The sequence below is a fragment of the Diabrotica virgifera genome, chromosome 1 (assembly GCF_917563875.1).
Source record: "Diabrotica virgifera virgifera chromosome 1, PGI_DIABVI_V3a".
NCBI classification, from domain to species: Eukaryota; Metazoa; Arthropoda; class Insecta; order Coleoptera; family Chrysomelidae; genus Diabrotica; species Diabrotica virgifera.
In genome coordinates, this window is record NC_065443.1 from 68,216,641 (window position 1) to 68,242,732 (window position 26,092).

Here is a 26,092-nt window from a genome sequence, read left to right on the forward strand (position 1 = left end):
TAAATAAAATAAGTTTCTTGACATTTTTCTCAAAAGTTAATAGTTTTAAAGTTATAAGCGATTTAAAATCCGAAAAATGACAAAAAAACGTATTTTCGGTTTTTAAATCGCTTATAAATTTAAAACTATTAACTTTTGAGAAAAATGTCAATAAACTTTTTTATTTAGAATATCCCAAAGAATCTATAAAAAATATTTTTCGGAGAAAAATAGGAGATTTTTGGAATAGAGCGCGCCGCACCGGCAAAAAAATCGGATGGACATGCATATTTAACAATTAAAAAACAACGATTTAAATTAAGGTTAGACGCGATCACTCTTCACAATCTTGAAGTTGAATGTTTAAACTTCAATTTAAGTATATGGCAACCTCAAAAATACTAATTTAACCCGGCACCTGCCACGTGGCTTTGGAAGGCGTCAACTGCCACGTGGGGTGCTCACAGCACCCCTTAAACATTTTCTGTAATCTACTTGTTTATAAACAAAAAATAAAGTGTTGAGTTACACAAGAATATAAAGAAACATGTTTTATTAAGTTATTAGCTACTAATATTTTATAAAAGTTAAAAAATAAAATTAAAAAGGTGTTATAAGCAAATTATCAAGTACCAACCCATAATAAATGAAGTGAAGTAAAATATCTAGGAAATTAAGATTTATTGCGTATAGAAACTATATATTAATAATTTAAATCAGTTATTACAATAAAAAATGTAAATCTGACCTGTTTATCAAAATAACAAAAAAAATTTAAAACTTAAACTACCAGATGGTGGCACCCCGATTCGACTTTAGAAGTTCAGAATGACACTAAATAACCACTTCAAACGCAAACAGATATATGCTATATAATATTATAGAAAGCTACTATGACACACAGCATGGTTAACAAACTTGAAATACCAAATATTTGATGAAAATGTGTTATGGGGTGCTCGTAGCACCCCACGTGGCAGGTGTCGAGTTAAATATGAGTTTATAAGCCTCGAAAATGCGTATTTTCGCATTTTTCAGATTTTAAATCGCGTATAACTCGAAAACTATCAATTTTTGAGAAAATTGACACATACCTTTCTTGTTTAGAATGACCCACGAAACTTAAAAGTATATGTTATGGAGCAAAAAAACGTGATATTTTGTATTTGTTTAAAAAAATTGTTTAAACAATTTCTGCTCAAAAATTCCGCCGTGGCATCATGGGTGAGGGATGAGTCTCGAATATGAAAAAACATCAGAAGGTGGGTCGCCAGACATAAAAGGTTGGGAACAACTGCTCTAGTATGATGCGGATACTTGGAAACATCAAAAGACAACTACAAAAAGATTAACATTTGTTTCTAAATCACAATTAAGAAAAATCTGAAAAATATACGGGTGTGAGAAAATATTATCTAAATGTTGAATGGGTTGCATGTAAGAGCTCATTTTGAATGAAGTAAAAGAAAGACGTACTCTAAATCATTTATTGTAACTTCCGACGACCGGTTTCGCTCTCTACAGTATGCAGAGCATCTTCAGGTCAACGGTTACAAGTCACTAAATGCTACAAATAAAAACCAGAGTTAGAACAATGTCTGGTTATAAAAGATGCTAAAGATCCATAAGATCAAGCCAATATTGAACAACATACATAAAAGATTATTCAGACAGTAGACAAATACATATTATGCATGTACACACAAAGGCGGCAACAAACGCCCTCACGTCTACAAACACATGCAAATGTATGCAGTCTGTAATCATGCAATGATAACGTGTCGTACTTACAGTCCGCTACAAGGGGCTACTCCCTGAGTATTCAATAACATGCTATCTTGCTCAAATTATGCCAATGGGATATGGTGGAATAGACGGAGAATGTTGTAAAGGTTAGCAAGTGTATGGAATACTCTTGAGGGTGGTGAGATAAGTGGTGAGAGACAGCCAACAAATGCTCTTGTGTGTACATGCATATGTATTTGTCTGCTGTCTGAATAACCTTTTATGTATATTGTTCAATATTGGCTTGATCTTATGGTTCTAACTCTGGTTTTTATTTGTAGCATTTAGTGACTTGCAACCGTTGACCTGAAGATGCTCTGCATATTATAGAGAGCGAAACCGGTCGTCGGAAGGTACAATAAATGATTGAGAGTACGTCTGTCTTTTACTTCATTCAAAATATTATCTACTCAGAGTTAGTGCTGCCAGTCCTTGGTAAACTCCTAGAAAAGCTAATCATAACCCGACTGACTCCCATAATAGAAGAAAACCACCTGATTCCTGAACACCAATTCGGATTCAGAAAGGATCATAGCACAATTGAACAGATCCACAGAGTAGTGGACGAAATAAATGAAGCAATTGAGCAAAAAAGTTACTGCACGACTGCTTTCTTAGATGTGAATCAAGCCTTTGATAAGGTTTGGCATGATGGACTACTATTTAAATTTAAAAAATCACTCCCCCACACACTGTACATTATTATGGAATCCTACCTAAAAGAAAGATATTTTACTGTAAGGTACGGACAGTCAACATCAGAAATCACATTGATAAAGGCGGGGGTACCACAGGGCAGTGTTCTTGTTCCACTTCTCTATCTTATGTACACAGCTGATCTTCCAGTAAGCAACCAAACAATCACAGCTTCCTTTGCAGATGATAAAGCGATAATGGTCAAACACAAAGACCCAGTCATAGCCGCAAGAATTCTCCAACAACATCTAGTGAAAATTCAGGACTGGACAAGAAACTGGAAAATCAAAGTCAATGAAGTAAAATCAGTGCAGGTTACATTTACCAAATGCAGAGGTACAGTGCCACCTGTTACATTAAATGGACAAGATCTGCCTCAATCTGACAGCGTTAAGTATTTAGGGATGCACTTGGATAAAGGACTGACCTGGAGAAAGCACATTTTTAACAAACGAAAACAACTTGGCTTGAAACTCAGCAAATACTACTGGCTATTTGGAAGACAGTCAAAGCTTAGTTTAAAAAACAAATTATTGGTGTATAAAGTAGCCTTAAAACCAATATGGACATATGGTGTACAACTATGGGGTACGGCTGTAAACTCAAACATAAAGATATTGGAACGCTTCCAGTCGAAGGTACTACGGACCATAACCAATGCACCTTGGTTTATACCTAACAGAGAAATCAGAGACGATCTTCAAGTAGTCACAGTAAAGGAGACAGTGAGTGAATACAGCAGCCGCTATTTGGTAAAATTAGAAAACCACCCTAATAATCTTGCACTAAACCTGCTGGATAATAGTGAGCAGACTCGGAGACTGAGGAGGCACAAACCACTGGAGCTACCACATAGGTTCTAAGCAGCAGTGAAGTGAAGTGTCGTGCAGTGAACTACTTACCCTTTCAGGGCACAGTTCCATAATTTAAGAAGATAGTGGATTCTTTGTTATCACTGGATAACAAATCCAAATTTATACTTACACCCCTTTGAACAAACAACTAACATGCTTATAATTTTTTATTTATTGATTGCATGTAGTGAATAACCTATAATAAAAAAAAAATTCAGAATTATGAAGAAACAAAAGACGATAATAACTACCATTAAACTAAAAACAATTAAATCGATTGGTAAGCAAAGATCAAACTAATTTAATCAGGTACCAACTTGACGAAAAAAGAAGAAGGGGAAGACCAGATAAAAGCTGTTGAAGAACCACGACAAGAGAACATGACATACTTGAATTGAGCTAGAAGGAAGTTGGATTTGAGATGTGGTCCTATAGAAGGATTTTGAAAATACCATGGATCCAACGAGTTACGAATGCAGAAGTGTTAAGAAGGCTACAAAAGGATTGCGAGGTGATAAAGAACATCAAAAAAGCTGGAATATTTAGGCCACATTACCAGAGGTGAGAAATATGAGATATGCAGGGCATATCATAATGCAGGGCAGAGTTAAGGGGAAAAGATCCATAGGTAGAAGAATTTCCTGGCTGAGAAACTTAAGAGAGTGGTATAGTTGCAGCTCAGTAGATCTTTTCAGAGCTGCCGCCAATAAGGTACAGATAGCTGTGATGATAGCCAACCTCCGATAGGAAAAGGAACTACAAGAAGAAGAAGAAGTCAAGTCAAGCAAATTGCGAGAAATAGTAAGAACTGAAGAACTTGTAGAGGACATATTAATGGAATGCTGCAAAGAGGATACGCCGGTCTAAACGAACAGCCATCTTCCATTAGATATAGATAAGAAACTCAGAAATTAAACATATGATGAGTCAGCTTGGAACAAAACCATGCAAGTATCGATAAGTCCACCACTATAAAATCTTAAAAAAAAAAGAAAATACTGCATCGCACTGCTGCTATGTGTAACCCAAATGTTTGTGTTTCAAAAATGTAGAACAAATACACTCAACCAAACTTATGTGGAATCACTATGTATTTGAAACCTGCAGCTTTTGGAAGCTATAGGTGTAAATATTTTAGTTGAAACGATAAGAAGAATAGTTGCCGTGCCCAAGGACTATATAGCAGGAGAAAGTTACGGGATCCCGAGTTAACCAGGCAGCACAAGGTTGATCACGTAAATTGGTGTCGTACAGACCAAAACTGGAACATATTGAATTGGAAAAGTGTGCTATTTTCAAACGAAAATTGGATGTGTAAAATCGAATTCGTGTATCTAGAGGGCCAGGAAGACAAGCAAGAACGGAAACTGACAGATTTGTTCATAAATATAAAAGAGGAAGGGTATTGTTCTGGGGAGGAATTAGGATCGGGAAAAAATCATTTAAATTTCATCCAATCAGAAATAGCTATGTTGATTTGACTCCTGAGAGATGCGATGGAAGAAAATTTAATTTAGCAATAATTCGCTTAAAATAATAAAAAAATGCCAGATGGTTCCATTTAAGTTTGGTTTTGTGTAGACTAGAATATGGAATAAAAACAGATAAGAATAAACTAAATTGAAAATAAAATAAATTTCAGCTAACTATGTAACCTGGAAATACTGGACCATTTTCGGGCTAATATGTGAGAGGTGATAGTCAAGCCAGCGTGTTTCGTCTTTAACTAAGTTATGATAAGGGATGTGCAAATCAAATCAGTAAGAGAAGACTCGTACAGAGAAGAGATGTCCATTGTAGATAATAGAAAAACAAGATAACCCAAACAGAGAAAAGTGTGCGTAAGTCATAAAACATGTAGATAATGAAGATTTAATAGAGATTTATACAAGAACAAATATAGGTTACATAGTTATGATCTCAATGATAATAATAAACAACAAAGTTGTAGATAAAGTTGAAGAATATATATACTTAGGACAAAAAATAATACTAAATAGGGAAATTCAAACGGAAGAAATAAAAAGAAGAATAAGAAAGTTAGCATGGGCAGCATTCGGCAAATTGAAATTTATACTCAGAAATCAGCAAATTCAACTATATCTTAGATCTAAAGTTTTTGATGCATGCATTATTCCACTATTAACATATGGGGAACAAACATGGACAATCACAAAAAAGAATATGAACATACTCAGAGTCACTCAACACGCGATGGAAAGAGCAATGCTAGGCATATCACTTAAGGACAGGAAAACAGACACATGTATAAGACAGAAAACCAAAGTCACCGATGTGGTACAAAAATCACTAAAATTGAAATCGGAATACGCTGGACATGTAGCTAGGAGCGATCTTAAAAAATGGCACAGAACAATTCTAACCTGGAGACCATACGAACACAAAAGACCCAGAGACAGACCTCCTATGAGATGGACAGATGATCTGAAACGAACTGCCGGGAAAAATTGGCTACAAGTAGCGTACAACAAAAAACAATGGAAAGAAAGACTTGAAGAGGCTTATGTTCAGATGTGGACGTGAATCGCTAGACGAAGAAGAAGAAGAAGTTATGATCTTTGGTGAAAATTATATAGACGGACACCTGAGACTCAGATTGATGCCTGAAAAGTGGAGCACATATCGAATGTAACAGATCTCATTAATAAGTACAAAAAAAGGAAACAGATTATATATCCATTTTTAGTGAAGTTTCTTGAGTGATTAGGATTAGACCAATATCATCATTTTTAATTAAAAAATAAACTTGCCTACCTTCAATATCAGGTTAACTCATGACACTGATTGTTTTAGCGAATTGTTACCAAAACCCAATTTTTGCACACTTTACTATCTTACTGACTCCGTGACACGCTTTTGTCCTTTTGTCACCGATTTTGATTGCGGTACAACTGATTGTTTTCACAAAAGTAATTGGCAAGTCGCTTCCTGTATACTTTAAATTTTACTAATCTAGGTTATGTTGATAAGACAAGACACTTGCATAATTATTGTTTGAGCGGTTGTCGTTTTAATAATATTTACGTGAATTGTCCAAACACGACAATGTTAAAGAAACAAAAAGTGCATAAAGGAATAAGATAACCATATTTTTTATATAGTAATTATTTTACCAACACTTGTCAATTGTGATATAAAAAATAAACATTTAAAATGTTTATAAATAATTTATGGTAGTAATGGCTAGTATTTAAATATTTATTTTTGATTTAAGAAACTATTTTAAGTGTAAGTTATAAGAAGACGGAAGATGGAAAATAAAAAAAAATATAAGGGGACGTCTGGACAAAAAGAAGTGACTACAGAAATGCTAAAGCTGGCTATAGACTATGCACGATTTGCGATTCGTGATGCGCGATGCGTGATTCGTTGTAGTTGCCTGATTTATCCATTGTTCGTCGGTTCGTGTTGATGCGCAGCCTTTGACTATGCGTGATTCGCGATTCGAGATACGCGATTCGCGGGCAGTTCACGAATAGTGTGTAGGGTCTTGTTCGTTAAAAATCGATTCGTAAACAACATTATTCGTATGTTCACAGTAATTCGCTATTGTGAGCGGTAAATTAATGATTATAAAAGGCTGCGCATCAACACGAACCGACGAAGAATGGATAAATCAGGCATCGCGCATTACGAATCGAGAACTACGCATAATCTGTATTAGTAGGGGAGCAAAGTATGCTAAATGTGCAGTCACTCGAGCGTGATGGGGACCTACTGGGTTGTGAAGAGTAGGTCCTAAAACCAAAAAAAGTTAAGTAAAGTTTTCCATTTTAGTGGGCGCTTGCCATTTTTTAATCTAATTTTTCATTTTCTACAATCGTTTTTTCCGATTATAACGCCATCTATCCATAACTCGAAAAATTTTTTCAAATAAAAGTTACTTATTTTTACGTAAGGAATCCAAATCTGCAATTAAAAATGGGAGTTTCTATTTAATATTTTGAAGTAACCCACCACCCCACCTCCGTGGAGGGTCGTGTTTAGTGACGTTCGCTATATTTTTTTAAAAATATTGAATATGTGTATTTTACAGTTTTTCGATTTGATAGCCATTTCGCGAAATATCGCGGGATTCGTATTTAAAATATTAAATTTACCCCCACTCCTCTCCGCGGGAAGTCGTGTTTGGCATCATTCGATAGATTTTAAAAAATATTGACATGTTTTTTAGTTTTTCGATCTGTCATTTATTTCGCGAAATATTCGCTTTTTTCTTGTGAAACTTTGGGACTCACCCATTTTCTTACGCCCGGCCCAAATCTTCAGATTTTTGAAATATACGCTCTCTTGCATGTACTTAACTTACCTTATCTTAAACTGACAATTTCGAGTTTTTTTAAGGATAGATTTTTTTTCGGGCCCCCCTTAACGAACTCCCCTGTGTTAAGAGACAATATATGGTAGAAGTACATCTACAGGGTACCAGGTTTCTCCCCATATGATAGTTTGACGCGCTCGAGTAACTGCAAAAAATCCCCGCTTGGGCTCCCCTACCATATGATTTTTTCGCGGATTACTAAGAACTACAACGAATCACGAATCATGCTGTTTACAAATCGATTTGTAACGAACAAGACACTACACACTATTGGCTTAAGCGTTTAGTAGTGAGCTTAATTCGCTTTTTTGGGAGGTAAATTAACGAACATCAAAGGCTACGCATCAACACGAACCGACGAACTATAGATAAATCTGGCATAGTGCATTACGAATCGAGAACTACGCATAGTCTGTATGCTTTATTTGCGAATTACTGCGAACTACAACAAATCACGCATCATGAATCGTGCATAGTCTGTAGCCAGCTTAAGAACTACAACAAATCACGCATCACAACGAACAAAACGATTTTTAACGAACAAAACCCTACACATTATTCGTGAACTGCCCGCGAATCGCATATTACGAATCGCGAATCACGCATAATATGTAGCGACCTTAAAAATGGGAAAATGAGCATCGATACCATTCATGCATTAATGAATCAAATAATAGAGGAAAAATTTGCACAAACTATAATAAAAATAAATAATATTATAGATAATAAAAAACTGTCGTAAATTGTGTTAAACCATCTATTACTCAATTAGTAATTATTACTCAAGTTAGCAACTATAATATAGGAACAGGTAAAAAGACATAGAAATAGATTAGATATAGAAAAAATTAATATAAAATAGGAAATACAGATAAATTTTGGAAAAAAAATTTGGAATGTAGAATTTTATTTTATTTTTGATGGGTGAAAAAATCAACAAAATGTTGAAAATACCAAAATACAAGAAAAAAATTACATGAAATCATAATAAAATGTGTCTTGGGTTAAATCATGTAGTTTTGTTAGAGTTTGTATTTTTTTAAAATAATTTATCAAACACAACTAAATTGGGAAGTCACATTCAAAGTATGAAAAATACAAGACCAATAAAAATTTACTAAGCAAAAATTAAGAAGAGAACTTGGAAAAAAGCATGGCATACGAAACAAGGACATAGCTGGGACCTTTGCAAGAAATTGTGACATTTAACTAATACAAATACGAGAAATATTACACCAGTACTGCAAAAAATACGAAATATTTTGTAAATACAGCTAGTGCCTTGAGGCTTGGGGACAAGAGAAGGAAAAAGTTTCATATCGAAACCAATATACAACAAATTTAATTTAATTTAAATAATCTCTTATAATAAATAAACAATAACAATCACTGATTGATAAATATTTTCAAAATACTTACATAATGTTACAAATAAAGCAATATGGCAAAATGTGCTGTATAATCCATGGCACTTGAACTTGAACTGTTATAAACATATTTCCCCAACATTAGCAACAATACAAGACATTCAACTTTTATTACTCATCACCGCTCACTTCACAAAGCAACTTGGTACAGTAACAATCATTATTGAACAAAGTTGGGAAGGTACTGTTAATTAAAAAAGTTCTGTATTATACAGGTACCGATGATTATATCAATGGTTAATTTTCGTTATAATACTGGTACTAGCCTTCATAATTTTGCCTTGTTTAGTAGAACGATAGTATATTTTTATGTTCTTATCTAAAAAATATTTTTCCGGAACCTTAGAATTTGAAATAATTAAATTGATCGGCATTAACCGGAGAAACCGCAGACGTTCGGATAAAATTAGCGTATTTTTGTAAAGACAATGAAGTCGACTTTACTAAGTGACAAGACATCTACTCCACACATACTACAAATTACACTATAATCTGATTGCAAGATAAACTGTACCATGCCAATGGCTTTAGTTGTTGAGGCATAAGCTAAATAAACTAAGTAAAAACAATTTCCAAAAACCGAATATTTGGTAATTGGGGAAGAAAAAAATAGAACTATAAATAGTCATGAACCGCTTGGATTGACATGAAATTTGGCACACATATAGCTTACATGTCAAAGAAAAAAAGTGATATTGTGCCGATGTGTGCTTTTGCCCTGGGGGTGACTTTCACCCCCTCTTGGGGGTGAAAAAATATATGTCCAAACTAAGTCCGGAAATGGGTAAACTGACTAATTTTAAGTAACTTTTGTTCTATAGAGCTTTTTCGCCAAGTCAACAGTTTTTGAGTTATTTGTAAGTGAATATGTTCAATTTTCAACAAAATTTTTAGACGGTTCACATTTTTAGACGTTTTTTTGCAAATAACTCAAAAAGTAAGTATTTTGTCGAAAAAAATGTGCTTAGCAAAAATATAGCCTATAAAAAACTAAAAAAAATGGTGTACGCGTTAGGTCTCTGGATCTCGTAGAACCAGAGTTATAACCAATGAAAAATAGATTCATATTCACCAAATTTCAAATAAAATATTTCGACGTGAAATATCCAAAAAAATAAGCACTTTTTGGGGAAAACCTATTGTAACTTTTTTAAAGTGTTTAAAAAAGCTTTATTTCTGTTTTTACAAAAAGGTTCTAGCATAAAATTTAAGCAAGTTATGCTCAAAATAAAGTTGGCCCCTTTTGTTTTTGCAATAAAAATCGGGAAGACCACCCCCTAATTAGCAACTTAAATTAAATTAATCGTAACTGCTCCACAAATTATTTTACTTATGTTGTGTTTATATGATCTGTAAGTTTCATCGATTGGAAGTGCTTCTTTTTGAAAAAATTTGGTTTCAAAGTAAAATTTTTAAAAATTTAAATTTTGAAAAATTTGCTTTTTTTCAAAATAACTTAGAAATTGTTAGAGATACTAACAATCTCGAAAAACAAAAAAAGTCAGATTTGCTTTTCTGAATATTGTGTATTTTTTTGTTTTTCTGTTAGACAAAAATTGATTAAGATTTTGTGTTTCTAAATTTGCATACATTCGTGATCAGTGACTCGTTCAACCCATTTTAACTACAGCCCTTTCAATAATAAAGACTTTGAACCGATGAAACTTACAGATCATATAACAATATATACACGAGTCAAGAAACTTGTAAAGGCGTAACGATTAAGTTCATTTAAGATACTAATTAGGAGGTGATTTTCTCGATTTTGTTTACCAAAAACAAAAGGGACTAACTTTATTTTGAGCGTAACTTTTTTAATTTTAATGCTAGAATTTTTTTTAGAAAACGAAAATGAAGCTTTTTTTAAACATTTTCAATAAGTTGAAATGAGTTTTCCCCGAAATGTGCTTCATTTTTGGTTATTTCACGTTAAAGTATTCCATTTGGAATTTGAAGAATATGAACCTATTTTTCATTAGCTATAACTCTGTTTCTGCTAGGTATAGAGACGTGATAGATACACCATTTTTTAAAAATTTTTAAAACCGTCTAAAAGCGTGGTTATTATGTTAAAAAATGAACATATTCACTGCCAAATAACTCGAAAAGTATTGACTTAGTGAAAAAACTCTATAGAACAAAAGTTACTTAAAATTAGCCTGACTAGAATTATTCCTGACTTTCTTTGGACGAATATTTTTTCACCCCCAACAGGGGGTGAAAACCACCCCCAGGGCAAAAGCACATATCGGCACAATATCACTTTTTTTCTTTGACTTGTTAGCTATGTGTATGCCAAATTTCATATCAATCCAAGCGGTTTTTTAAAATTTAGAGGTTTTGCAATATTTTACCGTTAAAGAACGGACTAAAAGTATTAAAATGATTAAAAAAAAAGGATTAATTAGCTGAAAGAGATACGTAGATCATGCGCTGGTATCTCAGACCAAATCAAGTACCTATTTGGAAAGTATAGCATAGTACAACCGTTAGAGGATATTGACAATAGTGAGTATGGCGATTTAAATGACAAGGTATAAATAAACAGATTTTTTGGGTAAGTGCTAGACTGATAAAACCGGTAGACAAAAGAAGATATTAAGTGGTATTCCAAAGTAAATATTTTAATGTATTATGGGTATAATACCGATTTAATGGTTTCCCCAGGGTGGCTAAAATGTATATTTATTCCCAACTAAAACAAATGGTGACAATATCGATTAACTGTCACGATGAACCGCACCAAAAGATTTTCTTATGAATAGTTGACAGCAGAATCAAATACAAACGTAAAGAAACGATATTATTATAGATGATAAACCGAAAAAACTATAAATTGTAGAAACTAAATTTACTATTGCCAAAGACTGGTTAAAGCAATAAAACCAAGGGTATATAAATAAACACATATATTAGAGTTAAGCTGCAGATTATGGCAGATACTGCAAATTTTATCAGAGCCTCTCAAATATTACATCCTACCATAACTGCCGCCGAATCAAGTGGGCGGGCATTGTACCTGGCAGAGGCACTAGAGAACAGATTTTAAAAAAGACATATTGTCGGAAAAGCCAGGAAATTCGGCATACCAAGCTATGCTATATTTAATAAACTAAAGCCCGCGATTTCGCCCGTTAGCAGCAACTATGAATCATCCCCGAAGAACTGAGTAGAGCCCATCATTTGATCTACCTCATAAGAGTTCTGTAAGACAATAACACTATCCAGGTCAAGATTGAAAGCCAACTTAACGCCCTTGTTAAATTGGCTCAATACGCATAGGGGTGCGTATATTGAGCTCCACAATCTTCAACATATACAGCGTGTCGTGTAGATTATAAGACATGCTCTAGAGAACTGGGAAGAAGGAATTATCATCAACGGCATCAAAATTTATAACATTATGTACGCAAACAATACCAAAACCAAAGCTGCATCTAAAGAAGAATTATAGAAATATACAACGAACTAATTTTTTTGAAAGTTGGTCTTAAGATTAACAAACGAAAAACCAAAAGAATGACAGAAGATCCACTTCGAAACTGTTTACAGTTTAACATCCATCAAGTTAGCAGAACAAAGTCAGCAGAACACAGTTATTCTTATACCATAATTAAGTGTAAATTAAATGCTAATTTAATGTTCCAAGAAAAAATGTATTGCTCTTCTTCTTTAAAAGATATCACATGTTCTGCTAACTTGATAATCAAGCTAGCAGAACACTAGTTCAAAAATTTGATAAATCATTTATAATTGAATGCCAAAGTATTCTCTGAATTAAAGGCTAATTTAATGTTCCAAGAAAAAATTTATTGCTCTTCTTTAAAAGTTATCGAATGTTCTGCTAACTTGATAATCAAGCTAGCAGAACACTAGAACAAAAATTTGATAAATCATTTATAATTGAATGCCAAAGTATTCTCTGAATTAAATGCAAATTTAATGTTCCAAGAAAAAATTTATTGCTCTTCTTCTTTAAGAGTTATCGCATGTTCTGCTAATTTGATAATCAAGCTAGCAGAACAGTGGTTCAAAAATTGATAAATCATTTATAATTAAATGCGAAAGTATTATCTGACTTAAATGCAAATTTAATGATCCAAGAAAAAATTTATTGCTCTTCTTCTTTAAAAGTTATCGCATGTTCTGCTCGCTTGTTAATCAAGCGAAAAGTTGTGTTAGAAGAGTTGAAGAGTTAGTTATGTTATGAAGAAATGGTGATGGACACATACAGCATTTTCTTTTTTATTTTATTTATTTTATTTAATATTGTTACTTATTATTTTTGTTAAGTTTTTTGATTTTTGATCAAAGTTCTATGTTAAAGGTTTTGTCTGCTTTTTTATGTTTCACAATGTTAATCAAAATTAATTTATAAACCAATGATACAAATTCAGATTAAACAAGACATACAGTCGGAAAAATGAAAGAATACCCATGAACGAACATATAAAACACGCTGTATTTTCTTGTCACCGTGTCACCAAGAAAATTGTCCAGTGCAAGTACATGTAACAATAATTATTACATGTACTTGCGCTGGCCAATTTTTTGTGTGACACGGTGACAGGAAAATACAGCGTGTTTTATATGTTCGTTCATGGGTATTCTTTCATTTTTCCTACTGTACGTAATTTTTTCCACGGATAGCTTTCATGAAAACAATAATATTGAGGATCGCTTTTTGTATACTAATAAGGTTTGGCATGTCGCGGTTGGTTATTGTTTCCCATCTCTATAAAAATAAGAAGGAATTTGGTACTCACCTCATTTTCATAAACGGTTGTTTCAGTCTGACTCATCTCCTTGGATCGATCTTCTACAATTGTAATATTGGTGAAAAGGTCCTTTCCTAACCTCGGACGTTTCCACTTTTTAGATGGGCGGCTTTTAAAAATGTTGCTTACAAATTTTTCGTCTATAAGCTTTGATACATCGTTCTCTTCATTGATTTCATCTAATGGAATATTATTTGGTACTTCAGGAAATAGTTCGTAGTTTCTTTGCATGGGTTCTTTATTGCTAAAATCTTTGGCGAAATTTCTAATGATCCCACTGGTATTAGCTATTTCATTTTCTGTATCAGTTGTGAGTAGTTGCTTGGTAGTGTTATCTTTTTGTTTTTGTCCATCATTATTGTTGATATTTTCATGTATTGGAGGATTACCATGCCCCTGAAGAAGTATATTGCTACTTCCATTTTCCTTGGTGCTTTCATGGCCAATTTCTTCGTTTGGAGTGCTACAGCGATTTCCCAGATAGTTATTTTTGAGAGATTTTTGTAACTTTTCGGAACAAATGAAAGGTTGTGGCTCCACTTTGTCTTCATTTATTGAAATCTGTGTTTTTGTAGCACGGTTTAATGTTGAAATGTCGGAAATGTGAACACCTTTAAAATATCTATATTTACATGATTCAAGATCTTTATTTAGTGTAGTAGATTGATCTTTCACGTAGATTGGTTTTGCATAATCAGTTTCTACATTATAAATATAATTAACATTCTCTAAGTTATTCCGATGGCTCAAATCTATTGTCTCATAAGACGCAACATTCTTCTCTAAATTGCAGTTCTTTCCCACAAACGAGTTTCTTTTAAAACTTTTTTCAAACTCTTTGCACCATTCGTATAAGCTGTTATCCGTCATGATTGAACTATTTTTAGTATTATCGAAGGAGTTGTTGAGCACACAGCTATTTCTTCGAATTGCTTTATCATCCGCCGAAATTATGTCCTCTGCAAAATTGTACAACCACACTTCATTGGAGTCTAGACTCTCTTTTGAGCCTAACCTTGATGAATAATTTTGTGAGAATGTAGGACCGCTTTCATCGTTTTCGAGTAATGGTGTTCTATTCCATCTTCTTAAAGTGCTGTATCCATTTGCAGATCTAAAATAATAAACTCGTCACTATAAAATTGAAAATATAAAAATGGAGAAAACAATATAAGGGAAAACTGATAATCTCATTATAATACAAGAAAATAAGAGTTACATATGTATAACCAGAAGCTGGATATAATTAGGAGAGATAGACCCATAGCAAGATATAAGGACTAAGTAGAAGTAGTTTTACTTTTTTTGTTATTAACACGTTGCGCGTTGGCTGTCATAATTTAAAAAAATGGGTCCACATATTAACCCGTTTTTATGCTACCGAGAGAACTACGGTCTGTTATTGAAAACACGCGGCTGTTATTGAAAACAATATGAGACACAATATTTGTGTCTCACTGCAACCTACCTGTTAACCTGATACACGTATAATGATATCATGGAGTCAAAAATTCCTCGGTAAAGTTTAAAGCAAACATCCTAGTTTCTCGAAACTAGGATGAGTCTCACCGAAAGCGAAAAACTCGTGGTACTGTGCAGGGGTAAAGGAAAAATGCAAGGAAAAAAGGCTTACATGAAGTACATGCCAAACAAGACGTAACAAGCTTACAAAGATTACAAGAAATGTGTCTATACATACGTTTGTAAAAAGAATATAAAAAGAAGCACTAAGGATGCAAATAAATATAGGAACAACACAATAAAAGTAAAAGTGGACGATGAATTAAGTCCTTTGTCCTTTAGTCCTTGAGTCCTTTATTGTTTAATCTGATCATGGACGAAATAATACAAAAAGTAAGAATTAAAAAAGAATACCAAATGGGAGAAAACAACTTAAAATAATCTGCTATGCGGACGATGCAATACTAATCTCTCAAAGTGAAGATGATTGACAACGTATGCTGCACCAATTCAACATAATCGCCAGAAAATTTAACATGTTAATTTCCTCACAAAAGACAAAATGCATGGTTATAACAGCAGATCCAATAAGATGTAAATTGGAGCTGGAAGGTCAGATAATAGAACAAGTGATGGAGTTTAAATACCTAGGCATCACACTATCTAGCTATGGAAGGCTCAAAACAGAAGTGGAAGATCAAGTGAATAAAGCAAACAGAGCCGCAGGTTGCCTGAATGACACAATATGGAGAAATAAAAATATCGGAAAAGAAATGAAAGGCAGAATTTCAGTGGTGTCATGGTGTCGGAACGCGCCGGAACGCCGTTCCGGCACTAGTTAATAAAAGAAAAAAAATAAATAGAGAATAATTTAGGTTTTGTATATAAAACATGGATTATAGAAAACGCTCTAGTCTCTGCATACATATATACATTTTAAAATATGCAGACGTAATTTGTATTAAAAAAACATAGACTCATATTTTACTTGTAAAAAAGTTAAGGAAAGTGCGTTGCGGCACTGCTAATTTTGCCATGACACCACTGCAGAATTTACAAAATAGTCATCAGACCAATAATGACATACGCGGCAGAAACACGACCCCATGACCATATACGCAGAATGACAACAAATAGGATAGTCAAGACAGCGAGAGATGGTTCCCCAATAGGAAGACGATCAGTGGGAAGACCACGAAAACGATGGCACAACTTACTAGAGGCACATTGAACAGACAGAGTCATGTCTATACAAAAAGAAGAAGAAGAAGAAGAAAGAAATATAGCGCTTAAGAGGTCAAACAACGGATACGAAGGAATTAATTGACCTGAAATTAATCGAAGAGGATGCATGTAATGCACATATTGAATATCTAAAGAAGTTATATACAGAAGAACAGCAAATGACGTTGGAACGGCTAACAACAAATATATTACCATAAATGAAGAAGTTGACATAAGCAAGCATGAAGTATGTACCTACAAAACAAAACACATTTGAAAAACTAGTAAACAGAAATGCTGCAAATAAAGATGGGAATACAAATAAATTTGTGAAATATGGAGAAGGGGGCAATGAAGGATCAACTGACAACATTAATTAAAAGATCCACAAGGAAAAAGTTTTCCTGTAGTTGGCCTGTATTACCATGTAATACAAAAAACAGTAAAATCCTTTATAAAAAGGTATATTTAAAATCCCTAAAAAGGGCTACATCACAATCATATAACTAGTTTTCGACTGGTTTACCAGTCATCATCAGTGCTTACGTGAAATGTACATGCTAGCCACCAAGATATATAATTTAACAAAAATATGTGGGTCAAAGCCCTGTAAAAGTAGTCCGTCAAGGAAACATCGGTTTAAAATGCTACATTAAGCATGGATGTTTAAAGTATTTTACTTATATGCCCCAGGTAACATCTGAGCTGTGGATTTGACTTGTTCACATGGTGAAAGTATGACAGCAAGGTTACTTGTACTCAGCAAATCTAAACCAATAGTGACCAGTACAGAACCAATGAGATTCAAACTAGAAATCGATGAAGTTAGTCGATGTCAAAAAAAAAATCTATAATAGAACAATGGATGGAAATGCATAGTTGCGTTTTGAACTGCAAATTTTGTTACTCGGGGTTTTTGGGGTCGCTCAAGACAGAATACGCCATCAGATCCGACCACCGGAGCATATGGTGCCCAGGTTCACTGCTAAGGCAGTTATTCATCTGGAGTTTTGAGGGATTCGGCACTAAATTGATGCAAATAGGTTACTGGGAAGTTTTTGGGGTTGCTTAATAAGAATACGCCATCACAACCGACTCCAGGTACACCTGGTGCCGTTGCTGAGGAACGCTGTAGTATAGTAGAAGTAAGTAACAGAGAAAAACATGCAGAATTTTGATCGAGCCATATTTGTAAAAATAATTCGCTATTTGACGTGGGGATATTCCAGTCCAATATATTATAATATACAGGGTGTCCCGAAAAGATCGATCATAAATTATACCACAGATTTTGGGATCAAAAATAGGTTCATTGAACCTCACTTACCTATATACAATAGTACACACAAAAAAGTTACTGCCCTTTGAAGTTACAAAATTAAAATCGATTTTTTTTTCATATAAGTATCGAAAACTATTAGAGTTTTTTTATTGAAAATGGTCATGTGTCATGTGGCATGCTTATGGCAAGAACATCTTTAAAAAAAATTGAAATTTGTACACCCCCAAACTTTTGTGTACGTTCCAATTAAATTATTATTGTGGTATCATTAATTAAACACAATATTTTTAAAAGTTTCTTTGCCTCTTAGTATTTTTTCAATAAGCCAGTTTTATCGAGATTTGTAATTTTTTATCGAGTAATTGAGCTACCATTAGTTAAACAGTGTTTTTGAAACTTTTTTGCCTCTTAGTATTTTTTCGATAAGATACCTTTTATCGAGATGTGTCTTCATGTTTAGTATGGTTCAAAATATACCTAAAAATGTAAATTACAAATGGATTTTCATATTATTATCAGGTCTCTATAATCGTACTTAACCATATACAAATATGGTTAAGTACGATTTATCATATTATTATCAGGTCTCTATAATCGTACTTAACCATATACAATTATGGATTTGACAAATATTCAAAATATCTCGATAAAAACTGGTTTTTGGAGAAAGTACTAAGAGACAAAAAGTTTTAAAAACAATGTGTTTAACTAATAGTACTACAATCTATGGTAGGGGAGCCCAAGCGGGGATTTTTGCAGTTACTCGAGCGCGTCAGATTATCATATGGGGAGAAACCTGGTACCCTGCAGATGTACCTCTACCATATATTATATATACCATATATTGGCTCTTAACACAGGGGAGTTCGTTAAGAGGGGCCCGAAAAAAAAAATCTATCCTTAAAAAAACTCGAAATTGTCAGATTAAGATAAGGTAAGTTAAATACATGCAAAAGAGTGTATATTTAAAAAATCTGACGATTTGAGCCGGGCGTAAGGAAATGGGCGAGTCCCAAAATTTCACAAGAAAAAAGCGAATATTTCGCGAAATGAATGACAGATCAAAAAACTAAAAAATACGTGCTTAACATTTTTTAAAAATCTATCGAATGATACCAAACGCGACTTCCCACGGAGAGGGGTGGGGGGTAAATTTAATATTTTACATACGAATCCCGAGATATTTCGCGAAATGAACATCAGATCGAAAAACTGTAAAATACACTTATTTATTATTTTTAAAAAATCTATCGAATGGCACCAAACACGACCCCCCACGGAGGTGGGGTATGGGGTTACTTTAAAATCTTAAATAGGAGCCCCCATTTTTTATTGCAGATTTGGAGTCCTTGCGAAAAAATAAGTAACTTTTATTCGAAACATTTTTTCGAATTATGTATAGATGGCGTTATAATCGGAAAAAACGATTGTTGGAAATGGAAAATTAAATTAAAAAATGGCAAGCGCCCACTAAAATGGAAAATGTTACTTAACTTTTTTTGGTTTTAGGACCTACTCTTCACAACTCAATAGGTCTCCAAAGCGCTCGAGTGACTGCACATTTAGCATACTTTGCTCCCCTACCACTACAATAATAATTAAATAGGAACATACACAAAAGTTTAGGGGGGTTTAAGGGAACAAAATCCCCATAAATTTTTTATGGGGTGCACAAATTTCACTATAATTTTTTTAAGATGTTCCTGCCATAAGAATGCCACTATGTCCATTTTTGATAAAAAATCTCTAATTTTCGATATATTCGAAAAAATTGATTTTCATTATGTAACTTCAAAAGGCTGTAACTTTTTTTGTGCACTTTGTACTAGGGTACATAAGTTAGGTTCAATCCACCTATTTTTGACCCCAGAATCTGTGGTATAATTTATGACCAATCTTTTCGGGACACCCTGTATAATTTATTAAATTTGGATGTAATTTTGGGACTTATATAAAATAATCAAACTTACCTATAAAGTGCATCTAGACTTCTTCTAGGAGGTTTTGAAACTAAACAATCAGCAGCTTTAGTCTCTTCTTCCTCATTTTCAATAAGAATTTCATAAAGGTTTTCTTGTGTTTTTGTTGATTTATTTAAGCTTCTTGCATTTTGATTACTACGTACAACTTCATTGTTTAATGTATCACAATCCTCACTTGACTGTTTGATCAAAAACTTGGAAGGAATCGGCTCCACAAAGGCTTGAACAGCAATTCTATTGGAGGAATTATTGTTGTCGTCAAAATCAACATATTCATCAGAAGACGTCGAATCATTTAATGATGCCTCAGGGATTCGTAGGGGCCTTTGAAGGGAGTGTGCATCAGAAGATTGCCCTTGGGGTGATTCTCGGTACTCAGGTTGAGGAGACCCTAAAATTTAAAATTATATGCACATGTTATCCTCGGAATTAAAAAAGAACGATGTTAAAATTAAGAACAAATAGAGCATTTTACTAATAGTATACTATTTATATTATTCTAAGGTTACAGACAAGAAAGATTACATAAAGAGGCCCATCATAATATGATACAATATGATGGTTGCATCTTAGGTTTTAGACCATGCACAACTTTTTTATTCGTAAAATTGGTAATAAAAATGTTTCCAATAATATGATTCCAAAGTTACGTAGACACAGTGTGTATCTTGCAATATCAATATACAATATGGTGCAAATGTTTGGAAATTCGGCATTTTGTAAGCCGGCGACTTTAAGAAAAAATAACGAGACAGGTTGATTTTTACTTTTAAATTATAATTTGTTGGCATACAGTGGCGTGCGGTGACTTTTTCTAAAGGGGAAGCGATTCAATAAGGATATAAAAATATTTTCTTAAGGGTCGAGGATCGAGCCACTTCCCACCTGATAACACTCTGATGCGCTCTAGGGGCTCTCTATCAGCAAAGTGCTTATGTGAGACGTCCTGGGTACAAGGAGTCACACACTAAATCCTACCCCGATCAATGCGTGAGGCACTCTATTACCGCTGTTTCTAGTGACTATAGTGATCTATCATTGATCTGTATTGCTTGCTCGGGCCTTAAGTCCTCGCTCCGGGCTTCGTTTCCTAAAGAAGAGATCTATTTAAATGTTTTTTTTTTAATTCCGAGGCATTTTCCACAATACACAACTTTCAACAATATGACACTTATTTATACTTGAGCTCTATTCTCCTATCAACTTCTGATAATTGTTGAATTCGGTCTTTTTCAATGGACTTGTAAAGTTTGTCTTCGCTTGTTGAATTTCTTGTAAAACTTTTAATGCATTTTAATACTGAAAAACTTCGTTCAACTGATGCACTTGTGACTGGGATAGTTTGTAGTAATTCACACAACTTGGACACTTCACACAGGGACTTTTTTAAACCAGTAGTTATAAGAAATACCCAGATTTCTGAGTATATCTTTATCACTAATGTGAGTTGTTTCATAAACAACACTTAACTTATAATGCAAAGTTGGCATATCAAAATATTTTCATTATTTAATCGTAGTGAAATAAATTCCTCTGTGGAAATTTTGATGAATTATAATTAGAAATATTAAATAAGAATATATTATATAATCCTACAAATTTTAATTCGTAAAAATTTTGAAAGCGAAAATTCATTTTTTTGTAGAATGTTATCATAAGCCTCTCTGTTTTTTATATATCGTATTAATAAAGTCATCAATTTGTCTTATACAAAATGCAATGTCAATTGACTTCATCTGTAAAATGTCAAATAAAATATCAGTAAAAGGAAAAATCTCTGCAAACAATTTAAATCGAAATATTCTTTAAGCGAATGTATGTACCTAAGCACCCTTAGAAGCAGTAACAGTCAGAGCATCCCACTCTTGGAAGGCGATCGAACGATCGCTTCTGCAGGGTACCAAAATTTGCGCGACTAGTGGGTGCCGTCATTGAACCCTGACCAATTTTTATACGGGACAACTGCATGACAAGCGGCGATTTTGAGATGCGCTTCTGTCAGGGGTGGACCGAGTAGTTGAATTGTGTACATAGTGCATATTGAGTTCCTTCCTATGCGATTAATTTTTAATCCTTTTCAATGCCTATTGCCTAGGTAATAATATGTAGATTACTGTTATATCGAACTTGTTATATCGAAGTATATAATAGGGATGGCGCTTCCCCCGCTTCCATGGACCGCACGCCTCTGTTGGCATATATATATATATATATATATATATATATATATATATATATATATATATATATATATATATATATATATATATATATATATATATATATATATACCATCCTAGTGACGTCATCCATCTAGGCGTGATGACGTAATCGATAATTTTTTTAAAAGAGAATAGAGGTCGTGTGCTAGCTCATATTTGAAAGGTTATTCAATTCTCTATATCGTAATATAAACATTAACATATTTATTTATACGGGTTGTCCAATTTTTTTTTTCGAATTGAGTTAATTGACACACAAAGAATAATGTAGGTATGTAATTTATTTAATTTAAAATAGATTTTACTGCTGTGCGAAAACATAAAAATGTTCATTTGACAATTAACATTGCTTTTCGCATAAATTTAATGTTCAAACTATCAAGAGGCAAGTGGGTGGCAGCTTGAACAGTGAATTTATTGTCTTCTTATTTTTATTTCGAGATCTCTATACTTGACAATCTTTTCGTTGTGCTTAACACGCAGGTTATTGTTTGGAAAGTACCCAGACAATACTACCGACAGTTCTTTATACTACTGGAGTCATTCCGAAGAACCTCATAGAAAACATCAAAATGCTGGGTCTAAATGAACATATTTACCTACAATGCTATAGGTTTGTTCCAACCCGTCACAAAAACCGTTCTTGAACGGTTACGAGTATGCGCAGTAACGAAAAATGTGTTACTGTACATAATTATTCGTTACTGCGCAAGCGCGTAACGATTCAAGAACGGTTTTGTATCGACTTGGAACAAACCTTATGAAAGATGTGCTAGTCACGACATTCAGATGCGTGCGAAAATTTTTGGGAAATACTCCGGCGTGTCAAGTCACCTAGACCACCCTAGACCTAGAGCTCAATAACACGGAAAGAGTGAATCAATCTTTTTGATACCCTAGGTATCTGGAATGAGTGAATTTTGCCCTTAGAGAGAGTGTGGGCCGGATGGCTAAATCTGGATAATTATATTAATGTTTGTATTATTGGATAGAGAATTGAATAACCTTTCAAATGAGCGATCACACGACCCCCGTTCTCAATAAAAAAAATCATCGATTACGTTATAACGCCTAGATGGATGACGTCACTAATATGATATATATTCCAAAAAATTATAATTTAAAAATAAAATCGACCTGTTTAGGGATTTTTATTTAAAGTCGCTGACTTACGAAATACCGAATTTATTCCAAACATTTGCACCGTACTGTGTAAAGAGTACTGTTCATTAGGCTTACACCGGTCACGGATTAAGAAAGAAATTAACGAATTGACTGGTCCGCTGTAGTTCGACTATTTACACATGGGCGCAGTCACTTTTTATTTGACGGGGTTCTTATATAAATAAAATAATTTTAAATTTGAGGTGTTTATATAACCTCAGAAGCCTAAAGGATATAATTTCATGATTCTTTATAACAGTTCATTACAATATACCTAATATTAATTGTTGCATGAATATCAATATAATAAAAATAAAACAAATTATAACTTATAAAAGGTAGAAGGCTAAACGTTGCTGTATTGTTCATGTTTTAATTTAATCTCTAAAATGGTTTTATATAAAGTCACAATCATTTTAAGTGATATATTAAAGCGGCCGCAATGCAGCCTATATGTAGTCAATAAGTTGGATGTTTTCAAATTAAAGTCAATTGACGCGTGTAAAATGATTATTATTTTGATACTATACAGTATAGTGCAAATGAAAGGAATAATTATTTCGCAAACGGGCGACTTGAAGGAAAAATTCTGAAACAGGTCGATTTATGTCATACTAGTGAAGTCATTCATGTGGGCGTGAAGAAGTAATCGATGATTTTTTTAAATGAGAACAGTCGTGTGCTAGCTCATTTTAAAGATCATTTAATTCTCTATTTATTAATATAAACATTTACATAATTTTTTATACAGGGCTCCCAAAAAAATTTTTCATTTAAATTATTTGACAAAAAAAAGAAGAATTTATATAATTTATTTAATTCAAAATACATTTTGTTGTTCTTGGAAATCAGTAAAAAAATGTTTATATCACAAATAAACATTGCTTTTCGCTTAAATTATATGTTCAAACTTCCTAGAGGCAGGTGGCTGGCGGGAGCTGGCTTAAACATTGAATTTAATCGAAAAGCAATGTTTATTTTTGAATTAAACATTTTTTTCTGTTTCTGGGCAACAGTAAAACATATTTTGAATTAAATAAAAATTACATACATTCTTTTTTTTTTTTGTTAAATAATTTAATTAAAATTTTTTTTGACACCTGCACAAATAATTGTGTAAATGTTTATATTACTAAATAGAGAATTTATTGACCTTTCAAATGAGCTATCAGTCGACCTCTATTCTTATTTAAAAAAATCGTCGATTACGTCATCACGCCCAGATGGATGACGACACTAGTATGATATGTATGCCAAAATATCATAATTTAAAAACAAAAATCGACCTGTTTCGGAATTTTCCTGTAAGGACCTGTAATGTCATCGGTTTACGAAATAACGAATTTATTCCTTTCATTTGCACCATACTGTATATACGAGTAGATGCAAAATTTACTGAATGCATTAACATTATTTAGTGGTGGTCGCATATCGAAATAACTACTCTGTGATAGACCACATAACGAATTAGCTACTCTGCGGTAGACCGCTAATCGAATCGGCACTAATCTATATATTTTTTCGTATTTAAAATATTACTTGCCGGTAAATCCTAATTGTTCCTTTAGTCAAGGAAGTCTCTTCGCATCCGCTCGGGAAAATATTTTAGTCAGGTGTTTTGCATAATCTTACTCCTAAGTTAGTATTAAGTTTTTGCTAAGAAAGGTATTTCTAACAAGGGTGCATTGTATTTTATTATCCATCTTATTATTTTTACTAAGTTATCTTGTTTATTAAATTTTAATCAAAAAATTACTAAAAATTTAATAATTAAATAGATATTGACCCTCTACGCACCCAAGGTCTACGCTTATGTTACTGGTATACCTAAAATATTACAATCGACCTGCCGATTTATTTGTTTCTTTATTAATCCTCAACCGTTGTAAGTCAAACGAATAGACTAATGTTACTTATACATTATACTACTTACGCTTTTGTAAGTTTTCAACCCGCGGCTTAGTAGTAAAAGTCCATTTCTTACAGTGTTTGGAATCCTGTGGACTCCTGGTCCTGACCTGAAATAGAAAACAACTGCTACAATTCGGATAGTCGATAATAGGTAAACATAAAGAGACAAGGAGTATCAAATGTAAATGCAAAGGTATCAAATGTACCCCTAAACTAAAAGGTAATATAAGTTTGTTTTAATTAAGATGATCATAAACGTACAAGCTTTTTAATACGTTTTAAGAGAAGTTCTGTGTACAGAGTCAAGGTATGTAAAGGAACAAGTACGTCAAGACTGCATATTGTCAGCATATCATACTTTTTATTATATACACAGATAATATATCCCAAATATTTTGTAAAAGAGGCTTTGAAAGGCGAAAGTAAAATATGTAATTAAAATTAACATCATTCCAATAGACAATACGATATATAGGCCATTGACGCCATGAGTCACTAATTCTGAACTCCCATGGGATTTTAAGACCGACACTAAAATGCACTAAAACGATAAAAATTATGGTAAAAAGACAGGATCCGATAATCAATTATCTTGATCCAATCAAACCCACGGAACACAAAAACAAATATGGAGATTCATAAGAAATTAACGGAAAGAAATGGCAGAATTGAAGGAATACAATAACATACCAGCAAACGAATGGAAAAGATACTTGACGGAACTGTTTAAAGGAAAGTAAAATAATCAAAACAATAACCTACCTGAATTAAGACAAGAAATAGAAATCAGTTTTCAGGAAGTAGAGATAGCCATAAATTCACACAAAAATAGAAAGTGATTAGGACCAGACGGAATAACCAACGAGCTTCTAAAATTCGGAGAAGAAAGTATAACCCTAGAGATAACAAAACTTATATAAAAACTAATATTGCACTGCAGGATACCAGACGCATCGAGAAACGAGAAACCATGCCAAACGCATGT

General features: G+C 33.3%; 1 protein-coding gene across 1 annotated transcript in view; it reads right to left on the bottom strand.

Annotated features, from left to right (window-relative positions):
* Positions 1 to 25,458, bottom strand: part of LOC114328336 (uncharacterized) — a 65,235-nt gene extending 39,777 nt beyond the window's left edge. The window contains exons 1-4 of the mRNA XM_050660063.1: positions 25,369 to 25,458; positions 25,130 to 25,214; positions 19,799 to 20,201; positions 13,850 to 14,975 (exon numbers count right to left, since the gene is read on the bottom strand). Coding sequence (XP_050516020.1) covers positions 13,850 to 14,975; positions 19,799 to 20,201; positions 25,130 to 25,214; positions 25,369 to 25,458 — 1,704 coding nt within the window. The remainder of the gene's footprint in view (positions 1 to 13,849; positions 14,976 to 19,798; positions 20,202 to 25,129; positions 25,215 to 25,368) is intronic.
* Between the last annotated feature and the right edge of the window lie 634 nt (positions 25,459 to 26,092).